This window comes from Thunnus albacares, chromosome 10 (genome assembly GCF_914725855.1).
Source record: "Thunnus albacares chromosome 10, fThuAlb1.1, whole genome shotgun sequence".
In the NCBI taxonomy this organism is placed as follows: Eukaryota; Metazoa; Chordata; class Actinopteri; order Scombriformes; family Scombridae; genus Thunnus; species Thunnus albacares.
The window spans coordinates 14,413,481-14,438,555 of record NC_058115.1 but is presented as its reverse complement, the minus strand read 5'-3'; the positions used below and the strand labels follow the sequence as shown (position 1 = coordinate 14,438,555).

At 39.7% G+C, this 25,075-nt stretch overlaps 2 protein-coding genes across 10 annotated transcripts in view; both read left to right on the top strand.

Moving 5' to 3' along the window:
- The window catches only part of col23a1a (collagen type XXIII alpha 1 chain a), a 122,429-nt gene extending 104,993 nt beyond the window's left edge, over positions 1–17,436 (top strand). For 2 of the 9 annotated variants that reach the window (XM_044364056.1, XM_044364060.1), the window contains 24 exons: positions 2,975–3,049; positions 4,299–4,415; positions 6,814–6,840; positions 7,081–7,107; positions 7,237–7,290; positions 7,392–7,451; positions 7,575–7,619; positions 7,731–7,808; positions 7,990–8,013; positions 10,329–10,373; positions 10,531–10,575; positions 10,735–10,815; positions 10,907–10,960; positions 11,413–11,487; positions 11,587–11,613; positions 11,707–11,766; positions 11,876–11,947; positions 12,050–12,076; positions 12,187–12,240; positions 12,502–12,588; positions 12,806–12,901; positions 13,730–13,768; positions 13,943–13,951; positions 14,564–17,436. In XM_044364056.1, the coding sequence (XP_044219991.1) occupies positions 2,975–3,049; positions 4,299–4,415; positions 6,814–6,840; positions 7,081–7,107; positions 7,237–7,290; positions 7,392–7,451; positions 7,575–7,619; positions 7,731–7,808; positions 7,990–8,013; positions 10,329–10,373; positions 10,531–10,575; positions 10,735–10,815; positions 10,907–10,960; positions 11,413–11,487; positions 11,587–11,613; positions 11,707–11,766; positions 11,876–11,947; positions 12,050–12,076; positions 12,187–12,240; positions 12,502–12,588; positions 12,806–12,901; positions 13,730–13,768; positions 13,943–13,951; positions 14,564–14,614 (1,329 nt within the window). In that variant the 3' untranslated portion in view covers positions 14,615–17,436. Of the gene's footprint in view, positions 1–2,568; positions 2,629–2,974; positions 3,050–4,298; positions 4,416–6,813; positions 6,841–7,080; positions 7,108–7,236; positions 7,291–7,391; positions 7,452–7,574; positions 7,620–7,730; positions 7,809–7,989; positions 8,014–10,328; positions 10,374–10,530; positions 10,576–10,734; positions 10,816–10,906; positions 10,961–11,412; positions 11,488–11,586; positions 11,614–11,706; positions 11,767–11,875; positions 11,948–12,049; positions 12,077–12,186; positions 12,241–12,501; positions 12,589–12,805; positions 12,902–13,729; positions 13,769–13,942; positions 13,952–14,091 lie in introns of all 9 variants that reach the window. The other 7 variants (XM_044364058.1, XM_044364059.1, XM_044364063.1 and 4 more) reach the window with 7 other exon arrangements.
- A 3,281-nt stretch (positions 17,437–20,717) lies between these two features.
- On the top strand, positions 20,718–25,042 carry rack1 (receptor for activated C kinase 1). Its single transcript, XM_044364089.1, has 8 exons — positions 20,718–20,949; positions 21,422–21,593; positions 22,732–22,879; positions 23,390–23,485; positions 23,721–23,831; positions 24,176–24,316; positions 24,576–24,686; positions 24,930–25,042. The coding sequence occupies exons 1-8, from the start codon at positions 20,841–20,843 to the stop codon at positions 24,993–24,995; spliced, it is 954 nt and encodes a 317-aa protein (XP_044220024.1). The 5' UTR covers positions 20,718–20,840; the 3' UTR covers positions 24,996–25,042.
- The last annotated feature ends 33 nt before the right edge of the window (positions 25,043–25,075 follow it).

The following is a 25,075-nucleotide window of genomic DNA, read 5'->3' as shown; positions in this document are numbered from 1 at the left end:
ACAGTGTCAGTAAGCCATATGGGGGAACTGTCATTGTAATTCAAAGTTTTATACTTTTTCAAGGTCATAAATCCTCTAAATCATGCAACATGCACTCTCACATTTTCCAGATTGTGTATAATTTGCGTTTCACTTTTTTTTGTTTGGTCGCTGATTTTTCTAAACTTGGTATATTGCCAGAGTTGCCATAAATTACATGGCCAGCAGGAGCTTATGAAGATTGAAATGGGTGTAGCCCAACAAAATTGCTACCATTTGTTTCATAATAATTAGTTTTAAATGTTTAAAATACTATGAACTTCTTCATTAACTTTAATTAATTATCATTTCTAATTATTACTCAGTCTCACTAATTTGATGTGCACCGTAAAGCATCTAAACAGTAATTTCCATACTGGCGGTGGTCTGTCATATGAGGTCCACAACCATTTTAACTTTAAAAATATTCACTCATACATTATTTATAAAATCTACAAATGTTCCTTGTAACAGGCTTAAACTGCTTATGTTGCCACTTACTGCCTGTCTTTATTATGACAAACATTCTTCAGCAAGTATCCCACAAAGGACTAGATTTGTAATAATAATTAGAAATAGATGACTGTGCATAAATTTTCTCAGTGTTGGAGTCTGACAATATTGGCATAGCGGTGTGTGTAAGAGTATTGGAAGGAAACTGAATGGCTATTGTTTTACAGCAGAGCACAAATGGAGTGTAAATTTGTCAGGGCTGCCTAGCGGAACTTTATTTATGATGTGGTTCAGAAGCATTACAGGAATTCCTGATTCCTATCAAGGCGTAAGCCATTTGATTTCCCAGCCTATCCTTCTAGATTTTGAGGTAACTGTTTGTGCTAGAATTAAATTTTTTGGCATTCTGTGTTACACAGTTCTTCCAAACGGTAAATATTGTACTTGGAAAGGGCTTCTGGAGCTTTGATGTCTTCGGATATGTCTGCAGCCAAAAAAACCTCAGAGTATCGCCTAAAGACAGGCTTGATTCAAAACAAACTCTTCAGCTCCTAAAACTACAGTAGTTGTGAATGAGGTTTGGCTTGAGGTTACATTTTCATAGATATGGAGATAGGTTAGCAAATGAAAAACTGTTGGTTTCTGAATAAAATTTTAAATGAATTTTTTCTACCTGCTGTGAATCAAAGCTCTCCTGTGTCCAGTGACGTTGAGTAGATAAAACTTGTGAGGTTGGAGTTATCATCCCAGTGCAGAAGCATTACCTTTCCCTGATTTGAACATCGTGGCCTCTTTCACCTCTGAACTCTTTGAGAGGCAACGAGAATACACGCGAAAACAGGAAGTGCCCATGAATCTCTGTCAACCTGTAACTTCCTGTCAATCCATCATTTTCAGCGCCTTTGTAAGGCCGGATCTGGTCTGAGGGCAGATTACAAACATCAGGATAAGAGGGGCATTAAAACATAATCAGATGTTATAGAAGCTCCAAGAACATGTGACAAAGGGTCATGCTTTCTGTTGCATCTTTTTCCAAAGCAGAAACCAAAATGGGTAGCCATTTTTCCCAGCCTCCATACTGTCAAATCCACACAGAGGAGATTTTCATTTGTTTAGGTTTGTCTGGCGACTGTATTGAAAGACATGATGGGAATTTCATCCCCAGCCAAAGCCGTCTTTCGCCTCCCCCAAAACAGCTACAAAAAGGCCATGGTTAGACAGGGCTCTAAGATTGAATGGCTGTTTGTCTTAGTTTTAGCCTAAGGTCTGATGAGAAGGAGGTATAGGGGAAGCCCACTGTGAAACAACCTATTCTCTTATGATATGTTTAAGGAGCATATGTGTATGTGGTCTCCATGGTGGGAATTGTGTGAATGAGTGAATGTGACAGTGGAGAGAGGGGGGGTGTTAAGGCAAAAAAGAGAAGGAGGAGGGGTTTGCGGTGTTGGAAAGAAACCTCAGCTATCCAGCGCTCACCGCAGCCTGTTAACGGAAACCTCATGAGCAGACGAGCATCTCTCCTTCTTAGCCCCCCCCCCCCTCCCCTTCCCCCGCAGTTCCTCCTACCTCCACTCTTAGGTCTTCCCTCCACCCTCTCCTCCCCTCCCTTCTATGTGTTTTTGGAGGGAACTCAACCAGAGAGGCAGCGTTATGCTCGGAGCTGTCTGGCGGCAGACGAACTTTGCTCCTTTCAGCTTGACAGACAGTCATCACAGTTACTGTCTGTTGGCTGGAAACAGCTACGCCACCTCTGTTTGGTTTGGTCGCAAAGGGGAGAGATGAAGATTGAATAGAACACACACACACACACACAATTAAATACATGTTTGAACGGGAGATATAATTTGTGAACGGGCATAGAACGGGAGGCAATCACTTGTAATTTAGCAGTATTTCTCAGATTTTATGGAACATGGATCTCACTTTTTGCAAGTTATGTTTTATAGTTCTGTGCAGTAATCACTCTGAACTTTTACATGAATGTCTCTTAATATTATATATATAATATCTCGTGTCATGAGGCTACTGATCTATGCATTTATCAAACAAATTGATGGTAAGTTGCTCACCTTTCTCTTTATCACCTCCTCTATTCAGGGTCCTCCAAACCACACCACATTTGCAGGTCTGCACAGTAATCAGATTCTCACCGTCAAGGTTTGTCCCTCACAGCAAACTGTTTCTCATCCCTCCCAGCAGCCACTGCTCTCTGTCAGGCTGCTGATCTGTCACTATTCCTGCAGGTGGAGGAGAAAAATTCTCCTTTTGAGTTTTCTTGTATGGCCTACAGCCTGAGAGGCCACTGGACACTCATCTCTGTTTTTCCCACAGCAGTTGTTCCTACTCCTCTCTTCTGGACTCTCACAGTTAACAGTATATTTCTGATCTCATTACTCATTTATCTCTTTCCTCTCTTCTCCTCTCCCATTCTTCACACTCTTTCCTTCCACTCTGTCTTCCTGCTTTTTTTTTTGTTTTCCTTTCTGCGCCTCTCGCACCTCAGATGGTCTTTCCCCGATATGACCATGGCTTTCTCTCTGGAGACCAGTCCAGCACCTTTCAGAGACGTTTTCTGAAGGTAGACAACAACTAAGGCATGTGTGCACTTTTAACACTTTAACCCACCTCTCTCATTCAAGTCCATTTGCAAAAAAGCAATGCATCTCCCTTCTTTCTCCACTTTTCATATTTTCCCCACATTTCTCTGTCATGTTGCATTTAATTAATTTAATGTTTTTCACCATTTTCCTGTGTGTACTGGCTTGCATAATTGAATTAACATGACCTATTAGGTGAAAATGTGTGTATAAAAGTTCTACAGTATCCACAAAAATTAAGGAAACATCTTGAAGGATGAACCACATGTATTTTAGAGCAGCTCAAGAGATGTGTGCTTCTCATTATGAGGAGGATAGAAGAGCTTTGTTGGTGACAGTTTAGTTCAAGCCTGAGCTTAATAGAGACATAATAATTAGCAGTGCAAGGAAAGAAGGTTTTAGTCTGCTATAGTTCCTTGGTAATATCATTTTCATGAAAGCGCCTGCTGTACCAGCTTGCCGCAACAAAGCAAACCATAATGCACCACATGTCTGTAGAGATGAGAGGGTGCAGAGGAAGTGCCTATAAAGACAACACCACTCTTACATCCCCCTCAGTGGTGAGCAAGACTCCTTGTGCGTTAATGGTTTCTGTTTGGAGTATACATGAGGGTGGAAGTCATCTGAGAGAGACATGTCCCCAGTAAGATGTAAATCCAGTGATGAAAGGTTCTTTAATATGAGGTGGCGGCTCAGTTTTTGTTTTGTGACGCATAATCAGAAAAAAAAAAATGTAACTTCGCATGAATGTTGTTCTCAATTAATGGTTTCTCATGTGAGAGTGCATGTGTCCGCATGGGTGTGTTTTAGTTTGTGACTAAATATCAGTCTGACTCACATTGGAGCATTAACTTCCATAGAGCCAGATAGGTCCCTTAGGAATTAGTGGACACTGAAAACAGAGAAAAAAGGAGAGTGAATATTGGATTTGAGTGGACACGAACATGATGTGTAAATGGCGATTGTTTGCTAACAACTTGACATATCTACTTAAAAGACGACAATATGTCAGTCTTGTGTTCACAGCTTGAGAAAGTCAAACAACACACAAGATTTTTTCTACCTGTTATCAGATGATCAGGATTTCTGCCAGTTATCTCACCTGTACTTACACAGATAAATCTTATCTGCAGGCTGTCAAAGATGTTTTGCTTTTATACAAATGCAAAAATGCATCAAACACATGTTTTTTTCTCTTTCTCTCTCTCATTCTTCTGTTTTTCTCATCAGGGTGACCAAGGCCAGGCCGGACCCGCTGGTCCTCCCGGTCCACCAGGTCCCCCTGGTCCCAGAGGTCCCCCAGGGAACACCGGCAAGGACGGGCCACGTGGTCCTTCTGGAGAGCCAGTAAGACCCTCTGCTTATTATGTCACAGTGACAAATGCACACCCACTACACAAAAACAATGCACCCATATACACACACACACCTCTTAGTTGCTGTTATTCTCCTCCTCATTCACTCACCCCCTTTTCCTCACCCTCTAACTGAGGTTACACCACAAAGAATGCAGTCACTTAAAACACCTCTGTCATCAGGGACTGCCGTTACCCCAGTTGTGTTGACCCGGTATAGTTCAACCGCAGGGGTGTGACAGATTGCAAATTGTGTTTCTGTGTGTGTGTATGTGTGTGTGCCATGTGTAAATGTGCAGTTATGCACATGTATTAAGGGGGAAAGGGTCCACGCAGTAAATTGCAGTGAACCCATATTCTCATTCTTCCGGGTTTGCCAGTGAGCTGTGGCTTACCTAAAAGCTCCCAGAATAGCAACTCTACTCCTGGCCTCATCTGTTTTGTGTAAGACAGCGGCCACAAAGTTCTCTAACACGCCCCCATTCTCCCACCCTCCTACCACGATTGTGTCACTGTGCGCCCCTGAAACAGATATGCCACTGCGGCGAGTTCATGGGCAGTTTGCCGGCCTCACCAAACAATAGCTGCGCTCCTCGCCCGAAGCCGTTTATGTTTCTCAAGATTAACTTTCTGCTTCCCAGAGTTCAGTTCATATGCAGAGGCAGCTTAAAGCTGTGGTTGTTGGATGTAAGAGAGAGAAGGAGGCTATGAAGGTAATTTTTGTTTATTCAAGTGAAGGAATGAATGCTCTGTTACCCTCAACTGGCACAGGACAGCAAAGAGATTCAAGTGAAAAATGCTGGTTTCAGAGTGGGTGATTTTATGCAAAACCGACAAAAGAGAAAGCCAATGCAGCTCAGAATATGACTAAAAACAGACGGGTTGAAGAGAAGGGGCCCGTCCTTTAACCTAGTCAATTTCAAATGTTCTCTCCAAGTTGATTAAAGGCGTTGCAAAACCCAAAACAGCAAAACAAAGAAGAGTGGCGCTAAGAGCCACTCCATGTTGTGGGCAGATGTCTGAGAGTAGGAAAGGCTGAGCAGGAGAAAGCCTGTCTGTGTGGGTGTCCTCAAGCCCTTGACGTTTATATCTTTAAAGTGGAAAGAAGTAAAGGAATGACAGCTCAACATTCTCTCTATTTGCTATATGTCAACATATGTAAGTTCAGGAAATTATTTAAGTAAATTCAGCGTCGTTGAAACGTAACTGGAAATGTATCTGACATCTGAACTGATCCTCATCCATCCGATTCTGCACTCAGGATAAAAGAAGTGCTAAAAATTATTTGCAACGGTGATTTGTTTCACGCTGCTGCGGAGGGAAGATCAAAAGACGAGGAGGAGGTAAGAGGGGGTGAGAAGAGAGGTTAAAAGGCTTCTGGAGCAACTGCGGATGGGAATAAAAGAGGACCACATAGCAGCAGAGGAGATCAGAATGACAGTTTGTATGTGCTGATGGAGAGCAGGAGGAAGAAAACCAGCTGGGAAACATCTAAGTAGCTTCTACTTGTTATTGTAAAATATGAGGACAGAGTGGAAGGCTAGTAACCTCCAATTTATAATACTTTATTATAACGATCAAGACTGATCAAGTAAACATAACTACTTGATAGCAGAGTGTGTGTGCGTGTCTGTGTATGAGACAGCAATTGAGAGAGAGATGGAGGGGCTCTACTGCAAGCCGTCTCGGCCATGGATGACTTCATAACAGATGTTTAGCTGTTCATAGCCCACATCCACCTGGCCCTCACAAACACACCCGATAGGTTTGTTTACCTAAATAAGCCAAATCACTGATGGACAGATGCCAAAAAGCAGACATGGAATACTCTCTTACTGTTTGTATTAGGGGGCGCTGTGGCTTATTGCTCACCATACATCATATGAGTCCTGGCCACGGCTCTTGAATCTTCTCATAGCAACTGAAAGAAATGCTACATTAGGTGTCTAAATGTTTTTGGGCTACCATAGATTCTCCAAGTCTGTGAATTTTTCTATTTATTTTATTTATCATAAGATATTTCCCCATTTGGTGTTTTGGTGATGGTGGTGGAAAGCACTGTCTAACGCACCATTCCAAAATCTCCCTTAGGTGTTCAGCAGGGTTGACATCAGGCACATGATTCAGATGATTTTCATACTCATCAGACCATTCAGGGACACCCTCATTCCCTGCATGGAAGCGACTACATTCATTACGCTTCAATTCAAGTTTTTTTCCTTTAACTTGTCACCCAACTTTACACACTCCCACTCAAAATGAACACTTGATGTCAATGAACTGGTTTTTCCTGATTCAACACTGACATCTAGTGGCCATTCTGCCTCGTCTTTGAAGCTTGTTTACCTGAAATTGTATACAAGACTTATTTTCTCCTCTGTCCTCCTCAGGGTTTTCCAGGTCGTGATGGCACTGATGTGAGTACATTTCAGGTCCTTTTTTTCAATCAATCAATCACCCAATCAATCAATCAGTTTTTATTTGTCTAGCACCAAATCTCAACAAAAGTCATCTCAGGGCACTTTTCACATAGAGCAGGTCTAGAGATTGTTTGAACCTCAAGCAATCTAACTGTTCATGTCATATTATTACTATCTGGTGTTGATGATTTGTCTTTGTGTAGACAATCATAGTAACAAAATATATTTCTGCTTCAGGGACAACAAGGATTGCCTGGGAAGCCGGTAAGATTGTTAATGGATTATTGACAATGACTTAACTATTTCTCCTACTTCTTGTTTCCATCAAACACATCAACCACTTTGTCAATCTTGCAGCACTTTTGACCTTTATTGACTGTTATGAACTGACAGGGAGAAGATGGTCAGCCAGGCTACTCAGGACCACCGGGGCCTCCAGGGTCAAAGGTGCAGACAAGCTTTACTCCTCAGTTACCATGTCTCATGCTGATTATTTTAAATATGTCTTTTCATACACTGACCTTGTATGTTTATTGTGTGTTGAAAAGGGTGAGCCAGGTGTTGGAGAAAAAGGAGAGAGCGGCATGGATGGACTCCCAGGACTTAAGGTACATTTAACAATACAAACATAAATAATTTTTCTTAGTCATAACATTCTTATAACACATACAAAATATTAACAACCTGATGTCTGAGAGAGTTTCACCATAATGTGTCTGTGTATCACACAGGGAGACAAAGGGGAAATTGGAGATCAAGGACCACAGGGACCTACGGTATGTGTATTACTTAAAGGGTTATTTTGCTAAACATTTGCATTATCTTTAGTTGTTATCATCTTTAGTTCTTTATTCATATTTCGATCATTCTTTCTGTATCTGTTTCAGGGTTATACTGGTGAAAAAGGTGCTCCAGGTTCCTCAGACATCATTGACTTCAATGGGAAGCTTCTAGATGCTTTCCAGGTGAGTAATAACCCAGTGTGAGAAAGACCAGATTTATGGGTGCACCGTAAATTCCATCCTGCATTTATTATCGGATCCCAAGTTAGGAATCAGCAGAACTTGAACAAACCCAGAAATGGCAGTGTGGTAATCTTTTTTTTTTCTTGACAAAACTGAAAATGTTGCCATTTCTTCTTGACAGGCCATCCACACCATCAGTGTTTCGGTAATCTGCTGTTGTTTTTGCATGGTTTTGGTGCTGTGAACAGTAACTAACACCTATAATAATACATAGATGCACACAGACTTGCATATACACACACACACCCTGTTTGTATCGGCTCCTTCTCCCACGTGCCTCAACCAGTGGATCTGTGTGTTTTTGTAGATGCCCTTTACCCAGATCTCCTTATTTCAAATGTATTGGATGTCACTCTAGAGGTCACATCTAAAAAGTATTACTGAATGTCTTTAGTTTACTAGTCTACCAGGCTCTCTCGTGTATTCATGTGGGATGAAACGCGCAGCCCCAGCAAATACAGTTCAGCTGTGCCGCTCTATCAGATAACATGTAGCCTAAAGAAGCATGCTTAATCATGCAGAAAAATCAACAGCCTTTGTTTCATTGTTCTGAGTGTGTATTCATGCTATATGCCTCACAACATACGTGGCTTTAACTTGCTATAGGGCAGCATGGTGTTTTTTTGTGGTTCCACATAACTCAGTTGATGCACAGGGGGAATGCATTGGAGAGGAAGCATTCACAGCCTCTGCAGTCTCAGTTTCACATCGCTCTCTTCATACACAAAACCCTTTGATTCCACCATGTACCGTGCTACATGCTAATAACAGATGGATATCTCTGCAGTGGAGCGTGTATTTGATTAAAAACTACTATGAACCAGGTCCCCTTGGACCATGTCTGAAATGGGCTCCTGCATGCAACACTGTAGACAGCAGCATGGGATAGTTACAAAGGAGTCGGTGAACCTGAGATCTTATCAGAAGCATCTTGCCAACGCGGCTCCATTGGCACCAAATCACACGCAAGGTCTCAGCTAGAGTTATATCCATGGAACGAGGAATGCTCATTGACCACCCAACTTGTGTTAAGATCCATTTGCTTGTTTGTGTGAAAAGCTGTATTAGTTTCGTCTGTGGTGAGATTTTAGGTGAATTTTACTGGTTTAAAACCATGTTAAAATTGGTTGTTTGTTATTATCATTTTCTTTATGCCTTTTTGTATAATTATTTGCATGAGTAGACTTCACTTTCCAATGATGGAATATCTCAGATCAAATAGTTGTTTGTAAACATCTTTTGGTTGCCACAGCTTTAATGGAGGACAAACCAAAAGTTAGAAATTGGAAAGCAGCTGCACACCTCCGGGAAGCAACATGGTTTCCTTTTTTATTACTTCAAGATGGCCGAAGACTTCAGAGGGAGAAGTAACAAGTGTTATATTGTGGATGTAGAGATTAAGGAGTGTGATTTAAAGGAGCTGTCACCCATCAACCACCATAGAAGATAGCATGGGATGGATATGGCATGCATGTGCACACTAGTCTTGACCCATTGTAAGTGTTACATGAAGTTAAATTAATGTTTTGTTTCTCCTCCTTTTGTCCAACAGTCTCATCCTGCGTCAAAACAATCAACAGAATGGAAAATGATGCTTATTGTGTAGTACAAACCACATTCAGTCATTTTTTACAACTGATACGAGATAAAATTACTTCAAGTTGGTTGTGATTAGTGAACGACGTTCATCAGCTTTGTTTACTGACAGGCCCACATTGTGAAATCCATCAGCCTTGTTGTATTGTTTTGTGTTGGCAGAGGTTCAAGCCTTATGGTGAAATTCTGCGAGCTTCCAGTTTTTGCACCATTGTGATAAACACTGAGTATTAACAGGTCTATGTACTGTATACACTGTGTTCATGTGACAAATCTGATGTTATTTTATTAAAAACCAATCTATATAATATAGTAAGAAACCGATCTTCCCTCAGTTTTATGGAGCTTTATAGCTTCTTTGAGCTCATTGTTGTTGGATTTATGGCCCACAGCTTTACTGTTTTGGTAGTTTTACTGTTTTCAGCCACAAGAGCCAGCCATTTTAACAAAAAAAGCTTTGATAAACTTAATGTACGCTTTCTACCCAGCACCAAACAGCAGACAAACTTAGCGACTAGCTGGTGAACATAGTGGAGCATTTAGCTGCTAAAGAGCCAAATCTTTTTCTCAGGAGTCAGTGGAAAGTAATACAGAACTAAAAGGAGAGTGAATAATGGACTTGCATTCATTAGAGGGACACAAACACAACTCCAAACAATTGCCAATTTTGCTCCATGTCTGCTAGATGTGAAACTAAGCTAATGTTTGCTAATAAGTTTGCCGTATCAACATCATGTTTCCACTGGACAGACATGTTTCCACTATTGCAGGTGTAACATGAATAAATTGTACTTTAGTGAAAGATTAGACACTTTATGAAGTTTATCTGGGTCAATTTCTTTCTTTCTGTTTGTCTTACACCAGGGCCCACCTGGACCACCCGGACCTCCAGGCCCTGCAGGGGAAAAGGTAAGGGCCTCTGAATATATTGCACCCTCTTGTCATCCTACCATTGCACAGCCATCAGCTAATAATGAGATTTAATGAAAACCAAAGTAGCTTTCATGTTAAAACATGACTTTTTGTGTTAATAGAGTGAATCTTTCCTCTTTTTGTCTTCTATTAGGGTGAGCTCGGTTTACCTGGGCCAGCAGGAGTTGATGGGGAGAAGGTATGATTGCAAAGAGGAAGAAATTACACACAGTGTGTGTTAACTCTTAGACGCTATCATTTGTGAATAGATACAGTATATATAGTGGTCTGAAATCTTGTTTTCCTTTTCTCTGCCGTTCTCTGTGCTGAATGTGACTCCTTTATTTTTTGCCTCCAGGGACCTAAAGGAGACATGGGTGAGACAGGACCTTCTGGAGAGAGAGGAGAGAAGGGAGAGATGGGACTTTCTGGACCTACTGTAAGTAGTGACAGCAAACTTTTTTTTTTGATATACAAACGGTGAAAAATATGTTAACAGTTGGAAGTTAATCTTGCTCTTTGTGGGTCAGGGTATGGATGGACATAAGGGGGAGAAAGGCGACTGCAGACTGGATGACAACCTGGTCAGTGTAACACACAAATTCTTCACATTAACTCTACATTCATTTATATGTTTCTACATGAATGCTTTATGCTTTATTACCAATTATGAATACTTTACATTACTGCCGACTATTCTGAAAACCTTTCTGCAGATTTTTGAATAGCTTTTCCCATCCGTCAGGCAGCCATAGGTTTATATTGATATCTGTATGGCATGAAAATCAGTTGGCAGATTCCTCATCTGTGAGTTGTGTCACTGATTCCAGTGAACATCAAGGCTGCATTTCAAGAGTCTAATTGATTTTCACACCATATAGAAATGAATGGAAACTGATGGCTGGTCATAAAAGCTTGCAAAAACACTGGAACAGCCCTTTATGCAGTCAGACATCTCTGGGCCTGACATGCGTTAAATTGATCCACAATGTGCTTCCTGCCCCTGTTACACTCTTTTACTTTCACCGGTGCTCAGGTTCAGATGATTTCCCAGCCGGGCCCACCTGGCCCACCAGGCCCACCAGGAGTTCCCGGGTCCCCTGGATCCACGGTGAGTACTTATATCTATCCCAATCAAGGTAGAAACTATTCAAGTTTGTTGTTTGCACCAGCAGTTGTCAGCACACTCACAGCACGCCATGTTTTTCAGGGGCTGCATGGAATGCCTGGTCCGAAGGTAAGACTGCAAGGCAATGTCTCTAGTACAGCATGTGGTGGAGGCTATGATGTGTGATTGTTTGGTGCTCAGTGTTTCTGTGTTCTAATGCAGGGGGAGCCTGGATTTGGCATGAAGGGAGAGAAGGGGGACACTGGCGCTCCTGGACTCAGAGTAAGTCACACTGAGCCAGTGTTATCATAATGAAACATGGAATACTTAATGTATGAAACAGGACAACCGGACATAATGCATGGATGATAATAATGAACCTTAACTGCAGGGATCGGATGGCCACCAGGGTGCACCTGGGTCTGCAGGGTTAGTGGGTCTTCCAGGTGCCAAGGGAGAAAAAGTAAGCACTCTATAAATGTGTTTTCTACATCTTTTTTTTTTTGTCTTTTGTGTCTTTTTTGAGTTAAACATAATTTTCATGTTTGTGAATATGTGTTCACAGGGCAGACCGGGTGAGCCTGGACTAGATGTGAGTTTCTCAATGAGAATTTTTGACATTTTCGATTAGATCATTTCCAATTTAATTAACTTATTCAGATAATAAGCTACTTTCTGACCTGTTTGTGCATCTATGTCCAGGGTTTTCCAGGAGTGATGGGAGATAAAGGTGACCGAGGCGAAAGAGGAGAGAAGGTTGGTGCAAAACACACAAAGAAATATGATATTATCTTCATTTAAATACACCCAATTATATATTTTTTACTGTATACGCATGGCTTTATTTGACCTTTCTAGACATGTAGTGATTGTTTCTCATTAATTCAGCCATTTAAAATGCCTAAAGAGACTATATCTGCAGTGTGTGTGTGTGTGTGTGTGTATGTGTGTATGTGTGTGTGTGTGAGAGAGAGAGTGTTTGTTTATGTGCCTAACTGTTGTTCTCTTCATGTCCAGGGTGACAGGGGAGCAGTGGGAAAGAGAGGTCTAAAGGGCCAGAAGGGAGAGCAGGGTCCTCCAGGCCTGGATCAGCCCTGTCCTGTGGTATGTCACCTCCCCACACACACACACACACACACACACACACACACACATTAAACTGATTTACTTACCATCACTTTCCACTTGCATTTAACTCTAAAGACAGACAGTATTTCCTCGTTTTCTGTTTCACTCTCAGCACTGTTTCTGTCATTTCCTATGCTTTTTTTCTGCAAGTTTCTTTCTCAACACTGTGAATGTAACTGGCTCTTGCTGACAGGGTTGTGATAAGACTAAAGGTCTGTCTGTGGAAGCAGGGCTATCTTCCCCTCCTCCTCCTCTTCCTCCTTCCGGCCCCGAGGCCCCCTGTCCTGTGGTACAGTATCTCTGCCTCCTTCCTCCTCTCTCATCACCATTCATGCACTATACTGCTGTTGCTATTCTCTATTCAAACACTGTCTAATTTTTGTCTTTGTCATTTCTATCAAACTCTGTTATGCATGTGGCGACAGTCTCAAACCCATAGTACACGTACTGTGTGTCTAGTTGTAGTTTGTCCTTGGAAAAAAGCCTTCTCATAAAATAAATTGCAAAAAATAAAAAGTGTCAGTATTAACTGGCTCCTGGAGCCAGCTGGAGCACAGTGATGTCAGGACATTGATCCCTATAATCACTGAAAATCAAAGGCCTTTCTCCTCATTAATGAAATGATGAGAACAATGCCGGGTTATAAGAATCTCTTCTCCAGCTACAAGAAAACACAACTCCAAAAATACAGATGTTTTGGCATTCTGTTCTCACAGTTAGGAGCTTACACAGACACATCAATTCTCCTGTTAAACGAAAGAGAGAAAACTGAAAACGTGCGCATTTAGAATGTGTTACTTTGAGCAAAGACAAATCTTCCAGATTACAGATAAAAACAGTACATCAAAATGTAAAATCATGATTTTTGAGCATGTTTGACTTTTTAAATTTTTCTCTTTTGCCTGAATTTGTGCTCTCATAGTTCAGGCTCCACCTTTGCTTTAATTTATAACACTTTGATGATGAGGAGTCCACACCTTAAACAGTGTTGCTGATATATAAATTAGAAGGATACAAAAGTTTTTTGTAAAGTAAAGAAAAAAAGAGCTGTGTCTAAGCGTACATCACTTCACATTTTCTTCCTTGTTAACCTTCCACTGCTGTTCTCACCCCTCAGGGACACGATGGGCTGCCCATACCAGGCTGCTGGCACAAGGTGAGTGTCTCTTCTTCAAAAAAAAGCATATTGTTAACTAATGAAATGATTAGCATTTGGTCATGACAGCAACTGGCACGGTCAGAGAATAGTAAAAAAAAAAAAAAGCTAACACTATCTGCAATGAAGATTGTCACTCATGGATTGTCATTGCTTGACTCTGATTTGATACAGGGGCATTTTGTAAGTATATTACAGTGTGTGAGCTTGTAACTGTAATGCGTGCATATCTGAGCTCAGTAAGTTTAATACAAAAGGGCTTATATTTGGATTTTGATTTGTTATGCTACTAATAATTGATGCCTACTATTCTTTATTTGCAGTGATGACTAACCAGCAGCATGGAATCTGTACATATTGATATGGTATATATTGCAACTGAATACTACACCAACAACCCACTCCCTTTTTCCTTTTTTTATAAAAACATTTTATATAATATATTGAGACTTTTTTTTTTTAACATGGACAGTATTATGAAAAAATTTAAACTCTAGAGATCCAGTGTTGTTGCAGCCATGCTTTTAAAGAGAAGGAACTGAACTGGTAGTGGGACTCTTTGAAGGACAGTCCAGATGACAGTGTCGGAGTGCCCAGACAGTCTAACTGCCTTACTAACACAGTCTGACTCGCTGCCCGGTTGTGATCATAAACGCTGTATGGGAGTGACGGTGTGTGCACGCGCTCACCCAGTCTCACAGACGGGTGCTTGGACGGATGGACGGATCTCTCAGACTGTGGCAGATGGAGGAGTGTGGGTCACTACTCTCTTCTCCTCTCTCTGTTTTCTGAAAGGAGGAGATGACGAGGCAGAAGCTCAAACGCAAGCGTCTCTCTCAGCCCTGAAGGAGTGCGGGGGAACTCGGTGGAGAAAGGACACATAGACAAAGGGGGGGCAGACTGGCCTACATGAAGCACAGCAAGCCATGTACCGCCTCAGTGCCAAAGTGAACACTCATATCCTCCAGTATGGAAACTCTCCAGGAGGGGGCGACAGAGAACACTGCATTTCCATATTCACCCGGGAAGAAGAGAGGACACACCTGTGGCTGATGATGTTGCACGACAGCTTGAGAATCAGTTGTTTGGGAGTCACTTAACGTCACTGGCACATAAGGAAGGATTTACTGCACAGATACATTGAACATGATATGGTGATCTCTTGTATGGCTCTTTTGTTAAGGTCTTCACTAATTAAATGCATGATCATAACAAGGCACAGCGTTGTTTAGCATCCCGACAGCTTGTAAGACTGACTTGTGGTCCCTCGTTGAAACCTCAAACGACAGTAGATTCATTTTCATTTGCAGTCTTTAATAGTCTTTCCATTTTAACAAACCACTCAGACAAAGTCAGTAAGTCTACCTTTTTATGGCTTACATTTGAGGCAGTGGTGACCTGTGTGTTGTTTGTTTTATTCTGTTATATTCTTATATCGTCGTCCAGTTACATTTTGCATTCCTGTGCATTGCCATGTTTGTGGAATTTATAGATAAGGAAACTTCAAAGCCAGATTTGAAGGAACCATTTATAGTATTCATGATAAACCAATGTGTCAGTGTTTCAACTAGAGGGCAGATCAGCTTACTACATTGGTTCTGTTTTAATTGCCTTGACAAATGATTGCCAATCAATATTTTCTTAATTGTTTCCAGTGTAACATCCACTGCTCATTATCTTTTAATCACATATGAACACGTAATGTTTTAATCGCTGTTGCCAGTTTCTCTGGATGACAGTTAAAGTTCTTGCTGCTGACTTAAATGTGTGTTTGTTTGATATTTTTTTGAATCATTATTAGTCATCTGGACTGAAGGACTAACATACTAAAGTATGAAATTTGAATCAAATGTATTCACAACCATTTTTTTGGAAATTATTCATTTTTATTCAGCAATACATTTTACCACAATGGTTTATAACTCAGTTATTTTACATTTCCTGTGTGTACTTTCTTTCAGTTATCACAAACTGTTTCATTCTTTGCCATCACGCAACTTTTATTAGCGTGTTTTGGTCTTTGTAATACATTTTTCTCAGATGTAATAATTTTTTTGGTGCTGAAATACTTTCATGTATCCATTGAAAGCTCTACTCCTCATATACTTGGCAGATTCACACATGTGCACAGATACACATGGATCGTTGTTTAAAGATATTGTAAGGAAAAAAGAATTTGTACTTGGCTATTTTCAGATATTCTGCTACATGTATACAGGTCAGAGATAACATGGAGTCATTATTATTCTGTTAACATGAACACATTCATAGAAAATGGTATTTTACATTTTCTTAGTGGGCATCTGTATATTCTACATTAATATTAGTTGCACTTTTTGATACAATATTAATCATATTCAGTTGTTATATTTTTGTAAGGCAGCATACATGTTCAAGTTATCCACCAGACAAGACAGCTATCATTTACAACATTTTAATTGTTTGATGTTTAATTGGTAAATTATATTTTGTCACCATCCACATACAGGCTGCTAAACATTTCTAATTCCATTTCTCTCCCACAACCACCAACACTGCAACTTTTGCAAATCCAAACAGGGTCAATATAAGCGTTATATACAATATACAATATATGTTTGAGTTTGTTCTTTTTAAGTATGTTTTTAGACATGATCTCCATTTTAAACACATGGACATGAATGGATATGTGAGGTGTGAAAAAGTGACAATGACAGTTTCCAAATGGCGTTTTGAGCTTATCAGTGGTGTATTTACATGTGCCGGATCTTTTTACATGATTTAAATTCTTGCTTCATCTGTGATTCCAGTTAGGTAATTTGTTCAAATGACAGTGTAGGAGAGCTGCATTTCACTTACACATTTATCTCTTAATAACTCTTAATTAAAAATGTCCACCAGCTGATCTGTAAACTGCCTAATGTTTTAGTACAATAGTCATGATGTAGGTCACATATCCCTCCACTGGTGGTTCCTGTTTAGGTCTGAAATTAGAGCAAAGTCGGTGTGTAACGTAACGTCTTATCAGCTTTATTTTTGCAAGGGTCAGTTTACATATACAGTACTTGCGAAATGCCAAAGTTGCATTACTGACTTCACACAAAACAATTTTCATATTATAAGGATGAATTTGATGTAAAGTCCCACTAATTTATTTTATTTTTTTATGTTAGCAGGGTCAGCGCAACAAATATACCTGTACAGTATCATTGATTTATGAAGTTAAAGTTATTCTAGAAATGTTTTCTGTAAATGAGATCCATATCAATAAGCTAAGGTAGAATAGCAAAAATACAAAACTTTATTTGAAAGACATGATAAACAATGTCGAATGAGAAACGATAAAGCAGAATGGTTTAACTCTAAACCACACTGTCCTTGGCATTTTCACTGCAAGCTGATGGTTATCTGTCACTTAACATTATTACATGTGTTTATTTCTTTTGCAGATTCTATCAGTTTCAGTTTTAAGGCTTAATGGAGTCAGCACACGGCACAGTGTCTGCATACGGTTTGGTGTTTAAGCAAATTATATATCGCAGTATTAGCTTGACTTTGTGAGAATGTTGTTTTGGTTGTGTATTTGGTTGTAAAAGAATTAAGCTATTTTTGTAATTACTTGTCTAAATATGTATAACGTGAAATTTGGTGAACTAAACATGCAGACTGAAATAAACTCTCCAGTTTTATGGTTTCTTGTTCATTGAATCATAATCACAGAATTATTTATGAAGTATACATTCATTTAACATTAATAAATTATTCAACCAACACTACCCCGTACTCTGTGAACAGAAAATACAATGACATAACACATAGGCATGTAATTACTTAGAAAAGTCATCAAAGCCTCCAGTGACAAATGAATTTGGTTAGAGGTGCAAATAAATAAACTATAAATGGGACAACACCAGAAAATCTGGTCCTTTAAGTTAAAGATATTCATTCCCTTTGATATGTCTCTACACAAATGAGCAAAAAATTATAATCAGAGGCCAATACATCATAATTGTAAGGTACTACAAGTGAAATAACTGCCCTGCTCCATGTATGAGCCCCTATAAAACTGAACCAAAGCTGCATTTAAATAAATACAGTACAGACATTAGTGGAAAAGTCTCCAGATCTGATGCATCCTGCTCAATGTGTTCATAAATTCGTCTCACCTCGAAGTTGCTGTTGACCTCTGACCTCCCTGTGGAAATCAACAGAGCATTTCATTAGCTTAATCTAACTCCACACAACACTGGTTGAAAATGTTCTCATCCACATGGTGTTAGTTATGGCATCGCTGTTTTCCTAATAAGCTATTAAAAGTGAAAAAAAAGTTGCTTTGGAGCATCTGACTCAAATATGCCTATATGAAGCGCAGATAATGGTTCGTTAGCCATCAGGCCAGTACAGATGTGTGCTCTTGATTTTACAAATGTAATCAAACTAATGCAGAGACATTTTCACAAATCATTCGCATATGTCCTCCATTGTTACAGTTGAATGAGCTCATTGTTTCTAAGACTCAACAACAGGTTGCACAATTGGTTGCAGTTAAAAACTGGAACACAGTCATACAGCATTAACATCTGCTTGAACTGTTAACAACTCTGAATTTTATGTTTTTAATTTTAAATAAAGCTAGTTTGAACAAATGATCCTATATTTGTTGTTCAGTGTTTGTGACTATTAAATTGGTGCCACGTTTGTTATAGTCATGGACCATCATGGGATTATATATCTGTGTTGCATTCATCTATATGTTTAAATGAGGTAATAGGTAAATACATATTTTTTACATAAAAGCATGCATTCACAATTTCAGTAAATACTTCAACAATGTGTTTGAACTTTGTAGCTTCAGCTAACACATAAAAAACAAAGATTATTTTAAAAAAATATCCTATCAATTAATAACATGACTGCACTGCTGACATCATGATGCAGATTTCAAAAACAGTCGATCCAAATGGATACAGTATTAAAGGTTTGTGATCTCACTGTTATCTTTAAACCTTGTACACTGATTGGTGGGTGTAATAATAAGAAAGAATTGTCTCTTAACTCCTGTTTAGGGAAGTGTAAATAATATATTATAATATATAAAAATTACATATAGTATTGCTAATGATTTTAAAATGATCACTTTGGATATACTGGATGTACATTTTCTTTTTTCAAAAATTTAATTTGGCCTTACAATAACTATTCTTGTAGGAACAATAACAATGCATTCCTATCAATAACAATACAAAGACCTTAGAAAAAAAGAACAAAAACAGCTGGCTATCATAACCATAAATAAACATAGATCAAAAAAAAGAAATTAACATACATGGGATCAATCCTCCTTACAAAGAGATTTAAAAAAAATGTCAATAATTGTTGTAGCATTGATTGTTCACATTCAATAAAACAGATGAAGGGACAGCAAAAAAAAAACCACAATCTTGGTCACAAGTCAAGACAAAACACATGAAACCAAGACAGTTCGACACAGTTGTTGTACTGGCTGATGTGTTCGAACTTGCATCTGTAAAGAAGAAAAGTAATTCTTAAATTCATTTATAAACCAGGTTAATCCATATGATATTACCTAAAACAGATATTTCTTTACATAGATGATCTAGATAAACTAGAATTTCAAATGTAGTCAAATGGTAAGATATTGTTAACCAATTATGCAAGCTCAGCCAAAACTCTGATGGGAACATGAATAAAAAAGATTCACATCGACCTCAAACTGAAAGCTATTATTGTACCTAATATTGTACTTTCTACTCCACTACATTTATTTGACAGCTTTAATTAGGTTTCAGATGAATATTTAACACAATGGATAATATAAAAAGCTTTTAAAATACAACACATTGCTGAAGATGAAACCAGTGGTTTCCAACATTTTTGACATCTAACAAAAAGCAGTGTGTAGTCGGGTTCACATTTCAGATGTCTATGAGTTGTTAACAGCTCCACCAAATACTGATTTTTCCCTTTAAACTCCTCACATGGTTTCATTTCAATAAATGTTCAAACGATCCAATATTTCACCAAACATCAAAGATTAGAGAAAAAGTCCCAAAACTGAAAACAGATTTGAATATCAGAACTTTGTTTTTTCTTCTTTCGTCTCCCATTAATCATCTCACGACCCCTCAGACTTATCTGGTGACCCTTTGGAGGGGCCCGATCCCTAGGTTGGGAACCACTGGACTAAACCAGCTAACTGTATATAAAGTAGTTCAAACTAGCTCCACCTCCAGCAGCTACAACAGTAACATGCCGCTTACACACTGATGCTTCAGTATTAATAATCTAATGATGTCATATATAATAATATATCAGTCAGAGGGACCAAACCACTACTTTTACTGCAATACTTTACTACATTACATAATACTACATTTAGCTGCCAATACTTATGTTCTTTTACTCAAGCAGGATTTTCCATTCAGGACATTTACTTGTCATAGTATTTTGTAATACTATTAAGAGTATTTTTACATTGCAGTATTGGTACTTTTACTAAAGTAAAGGATCTACCACCGCTGTCTAGGAGAAATTGTCAATTTAAAGAGTATTTATTTGTATTGCAGTCTTGTTGTCTCTTACTTTGACTTTTGTGTCTCTTATAAAATCGAGAAAAAACATTTTTCACGTTTTCCCTATAATTGTGTTATTACATTTCTTATCACTGATGAGTATCTGAGCAGTTTGCAAACCTGAAAGCACCACATACATTCTCTATGGGTCCATGTGAATGACTGAGAGTGTTGTATGCTGTCAAAAGGGGAGTATTTGTTTTACAGATGCGGTTTAATTCAGAAGCATAAAACCTCCATTAAATCACAAACATTTCATACTAAGTTTCTCAAACCAGTGTAGGTTGAATATTGTGAGACTTTCAGCCATCTGCAAGTGAAAAAGCGTGAAGTCCACATCTCCCAGCATCCTCTGCGGCCTGCTCACCCCTCATAGTTATTGCATCCGGGTGTGAACTTCCTTTTCCTCTGTGCCCAGATGCGATGAGGACCTAGGTTGCCTTGGACCTCTGAAAAATCCGAATCCATCCTTGCAAAAGGCGCCACCGAACCTCGCCAAAATGACCGAGCAGATGACAGTGAGGGGGACCCTGAAGGGGCACAGTGGATGGGTCACCCAGATCGCTACTACACCCCAGTATCCCGACATGATCCTGTCGGCGTCCCGAGGTGAGGCTTCCCCCCGCCGGCTCCGCCAACATGGCCGGGATAGCATTAGTCAGCTAGCTGGTTGGCTGCCGTAACGTAAAATAAACGACGCTACGTGTGTGAGTGAAACATTAAAGATGTAGAAACTACGACGGGGGTGTATAACGTTGTTGTAGTTTCTTGTTACACTGACAGAAAGTGCTCAAACTTTGTTGAAAAGACGCCGGTTAGCCGAGCTAGCTAACACTGCCTAGCGTCTAATGAAACTCAGCCTCAGATACACACATTGCATGTTTGACACGTGTAATAACAGACAAGTGAAGTGACATAGTTGTTTAAAATCTTCGTATATTTAGCCTGTTGGCTAAATGTTTGACCGTGTTCTCTTGCCATGTTAGCATTGCATGCTAATGTCTAAACTTATCTGCTCTTTTCCTGAACGAATTATAAACCTGGAGTAAAAAAAATCTGCATGTATCTTTGTTCTTTTCAGACAAGTCTATCATCATGTGGAAGCTGACCCGTGATGAGACCAACTATGGCATCCCCCAGCGCTCCCTGAAGGGCCACTCTCACTTTGTAAGTGATGTTGTCATCTCCTCAGATGGACAGTTCGCCCTGTCAGGCGCCTGGGACGGCACCCTCCGCCTGTGGGACCTCACCACGTAAGTGCAGGTTGTGGATATCTCTTCACTACTGGTCAGGTGGTCATGTAGTTTCCTCTGAAGGGCTGCTGTAGGCGATTTGTATGTGTACTTGTGAAACACCTGTGGGACTGCAGGTAAAAGTAAAGCAGAAGTTTCCTTAATCTTTCATGCATGATTCAGCATGCATGGAGTCAGATATGACCTCGGATATGATTTCTGTTGTAGGAAACATGTAATCTGTCTTTTTTTATGCTGATTCTACTTAAAGTAATTAAATTTCATCCCAAAATTTTTGTAATAACTGCACTGCATAATGAGTAGCAAGTTTATTGTAAAATTTAATACACTTTACCAGGACCTGGTGTAGCTCAGCTGTAGGATTCACACATTTTTGTGACTCCTGTAGCAGAGCTACACCAAGTCTGGGTAAAGAGAGTTAAGTTGATAGAAACACAGGCTAAACAGTGTTTCCAGTTACTCTGGTTGACATTGCATCAACTTGATGGATCTCAAAATAGACAGAAATGTGACAGATGTTGAAAATTGTCTCTATCAGGGTTTAGGGCAATATGGCTAAAATCTCTAAAATACAAGTTTAAAAAACTGAGAAAGCAGAATTATGTGAAATCTGGTTCTTTTTAGTCAGTCATATGATGCTGCAATGTATCATCTACAAACTTATGTCCTGATTTCAATCAAAATTAAAATTGTACTTTAGATTGTCTCATTTCTAAAACACCAGGAAGCCACGCTGAAAGTATCAGCTGTTACTGACAATGTCTTTATCAGCACAAGTCTGACGGGACGAAGTGGCATTACTGGCAGAGTTTGGGACAAAAATCCATCCAGTGATAAGATTACATATTCATGGATTAAGGATGATGCCAGTTCACACAATCTTTTATTTTTTACCCTAGAGATGATGAATTAAATGGTACATGTACCTTCTCCAGCTTTAACTTTCACCGTGTAGACACAGAAAACGGATTAAAGAAAAGTTGTATTGACTCTTAAATCAGTGTGTAGCTTTTGTAAAAGAGACATTAGTTCATACCCAGTGTAGCTGTAGCGATTGTTGACGCTTCCTTCTACTTGGGTGTCTTGGGTTTTGCGACAGTTTGGTTGCTCTAAAATGTTTCGTGTGATGTCTCCCCAGTGGCCTCACCACCCGGCAGTTTGTTGGCCACACCAAGGATGTTCTTAGCGTGGCCTTCTCTGCTGATAACCGTCAGATTGTGTCTGGCTCCCGGGACAAGACCATCAAGCTGTGGAACACCCTTGGAGTCTGCAAGTACACTATCCAGGTGAGCTGCCGACCCCTGTTCTTGTCTGTCAGTGGAACTAGATTCTAGTGGATTCAACTGTTATGACCTAACGCTACTTTGAATACAGAGCTGATGTTAGATAGTAGGGAAGTTTCAAACTGCCCTTTTTAATTTGTAGTTTCTCTCAAATGCAGTTCAAATTAATGTCATAAGGAAAAATTCTGCTCAATTAGTAATCAGTGGAAACATTTTTTTACAAAACTAGCATGGAACAACAGTGAAGTTGATTTCCTGCATTGCCGTGCCTTAATATCATTCAACAAATGATAGTGACCTTTTGTTGAACCTGTGTGTATATATTTAGGTGTCATGTTTTAACGAATGAGCAGCCGAACAAAACACTTAACTGTAAACATCCATGTTTGTCCCATCTTGCTTGCCTTATAATAGAGACGGCAATGATTTAATCTCATTGTAATGAAACTAATCACTAATGTTTGGTAGCCAGCGAATCTTTAGTGAGAATTTATGAACTTCTTCTCTTTGCAGGATGAGGGCCATTCTGAGTGGGTCTCCTGCGTGCGCTTCTCCCCCAACAGCAGCAACCCCATCATTGTCTCTTGCGGCTGGGACAAGATGGTCAAGGTATGTTGTTCCTTTTTAAAACTCACCTCATATGTTGCCTCAAGTCCTCTTGTAGCTCTTAAAAGAAGCTGAATTAAACTGTTTTGTTTGCCCAGTGGTTTGGAAAAACTGGCATGTATTATCTTAGCTTCTCACTGATAAAAATGTGTTTATGAAGGCACAACCCTTATAGCTTTATATGATCTACCACCATACTACCGTGTGTGTGACGAAGTCTTTCTGTTGTTGCTCGTAGGTGTGGAACCTGGCCAACTGCAAGCTGAAGACAAACCACATCGGCCACACTGGCTACCTGAACACAGTGACCGTCTCTCCTGATGGCTCCCTGTGTGCATCCGGTGGAAAGGTATGATATAAACCTATTATTGTAGACCGCCACAGAATGATTTTTGATATTTCACATATTTAACATTTTGAACTCAATTGAAGAACCAGTTGGAAATCCAGCTTGCAGGTTTCAACAGTGATGGAAACTTAATAAACGTCTGTTTAACAGTGATGATAAAGAGGCTGTTTCTGAGTGTTACCTGCACTAAAAAAGATAGTTGTGTTAATGCCAAAGGCTCGTAAAAATAATCATGCAACCAACTTAGTAGTTGGCTTATAAGAAGCATGTAAATATCATAGAAATTGACTTTGCTCATGAATATGGTCATTAAATCACATTTTTTTCCCCCTCTTTCCATTCAGGACGGCCAGGCCATGCTGTGGGACCTGAATGAGGGCAAGCACCTCTACACCCTGGACAGCGGTGACACCATCAACGCCCTCTGCTTCAGCCCTAACCGTTACTGGCTGTGTGCCGCCACCGGCCCCAGTATCAAGATCTGGGTAAAAGACTTCATCCTAAATACCTCCTGTGCAGTGTCTGGTGAATTAGAGCTAAAGTTTAAAGGGCGATGATGGAACTTTCAATGCCAACTGTATTCTTTGATGATAAAGAGGCTGTTTCTGAGCTCTATCATTGACCTATCTGTATCATTGTGTACTTTCTGGATCTTTTAATTTCTGTTATTGATCCTTTGCTACCTCTGTGCAGTTACTGATTGCTCTGCCTCTGCTTGCTGTTTTTCCTTTTTTACTCATGCAGGATCTGGAGGGCAAGATTATTGTGGATGAGCTGAGACAGGAAGTGATCAGCACAAACAGCAAGGCTGAACCCCCACAGTGTACTTCCCTGGCATGGTCTGCTGATGGACAGGTATAACACTCAACTCTTTAGGATCTTTAAGTATAGATGTCTGGCTACCCCACTAGTTGGTGGTGGTGATGTTAAACCCCCGGTGATTATACCCATTCACTTATAACTCTGATTTACAATGGTGACAGTCCTGCAAATATGAGGGGTACTACAAACACACTTGCTACAGTATTAATTAACTTATTATAGGTCTGTAAATTCTGTGATCAGTGTTGACCTCTGTCCCTCTTTATTTCTTTACAGACCCTGTTTGCTGGCTACACTGACAACCTGATCAGAGTGTGGCAGGTTACTATTGGAACCCGATAAGAACTTTTCATCAAAGTAACTTTGAATAAAAGACAGTTTGAAAAGAATATGTGTGGCGTGTTGGCTTCAACACTTTATGG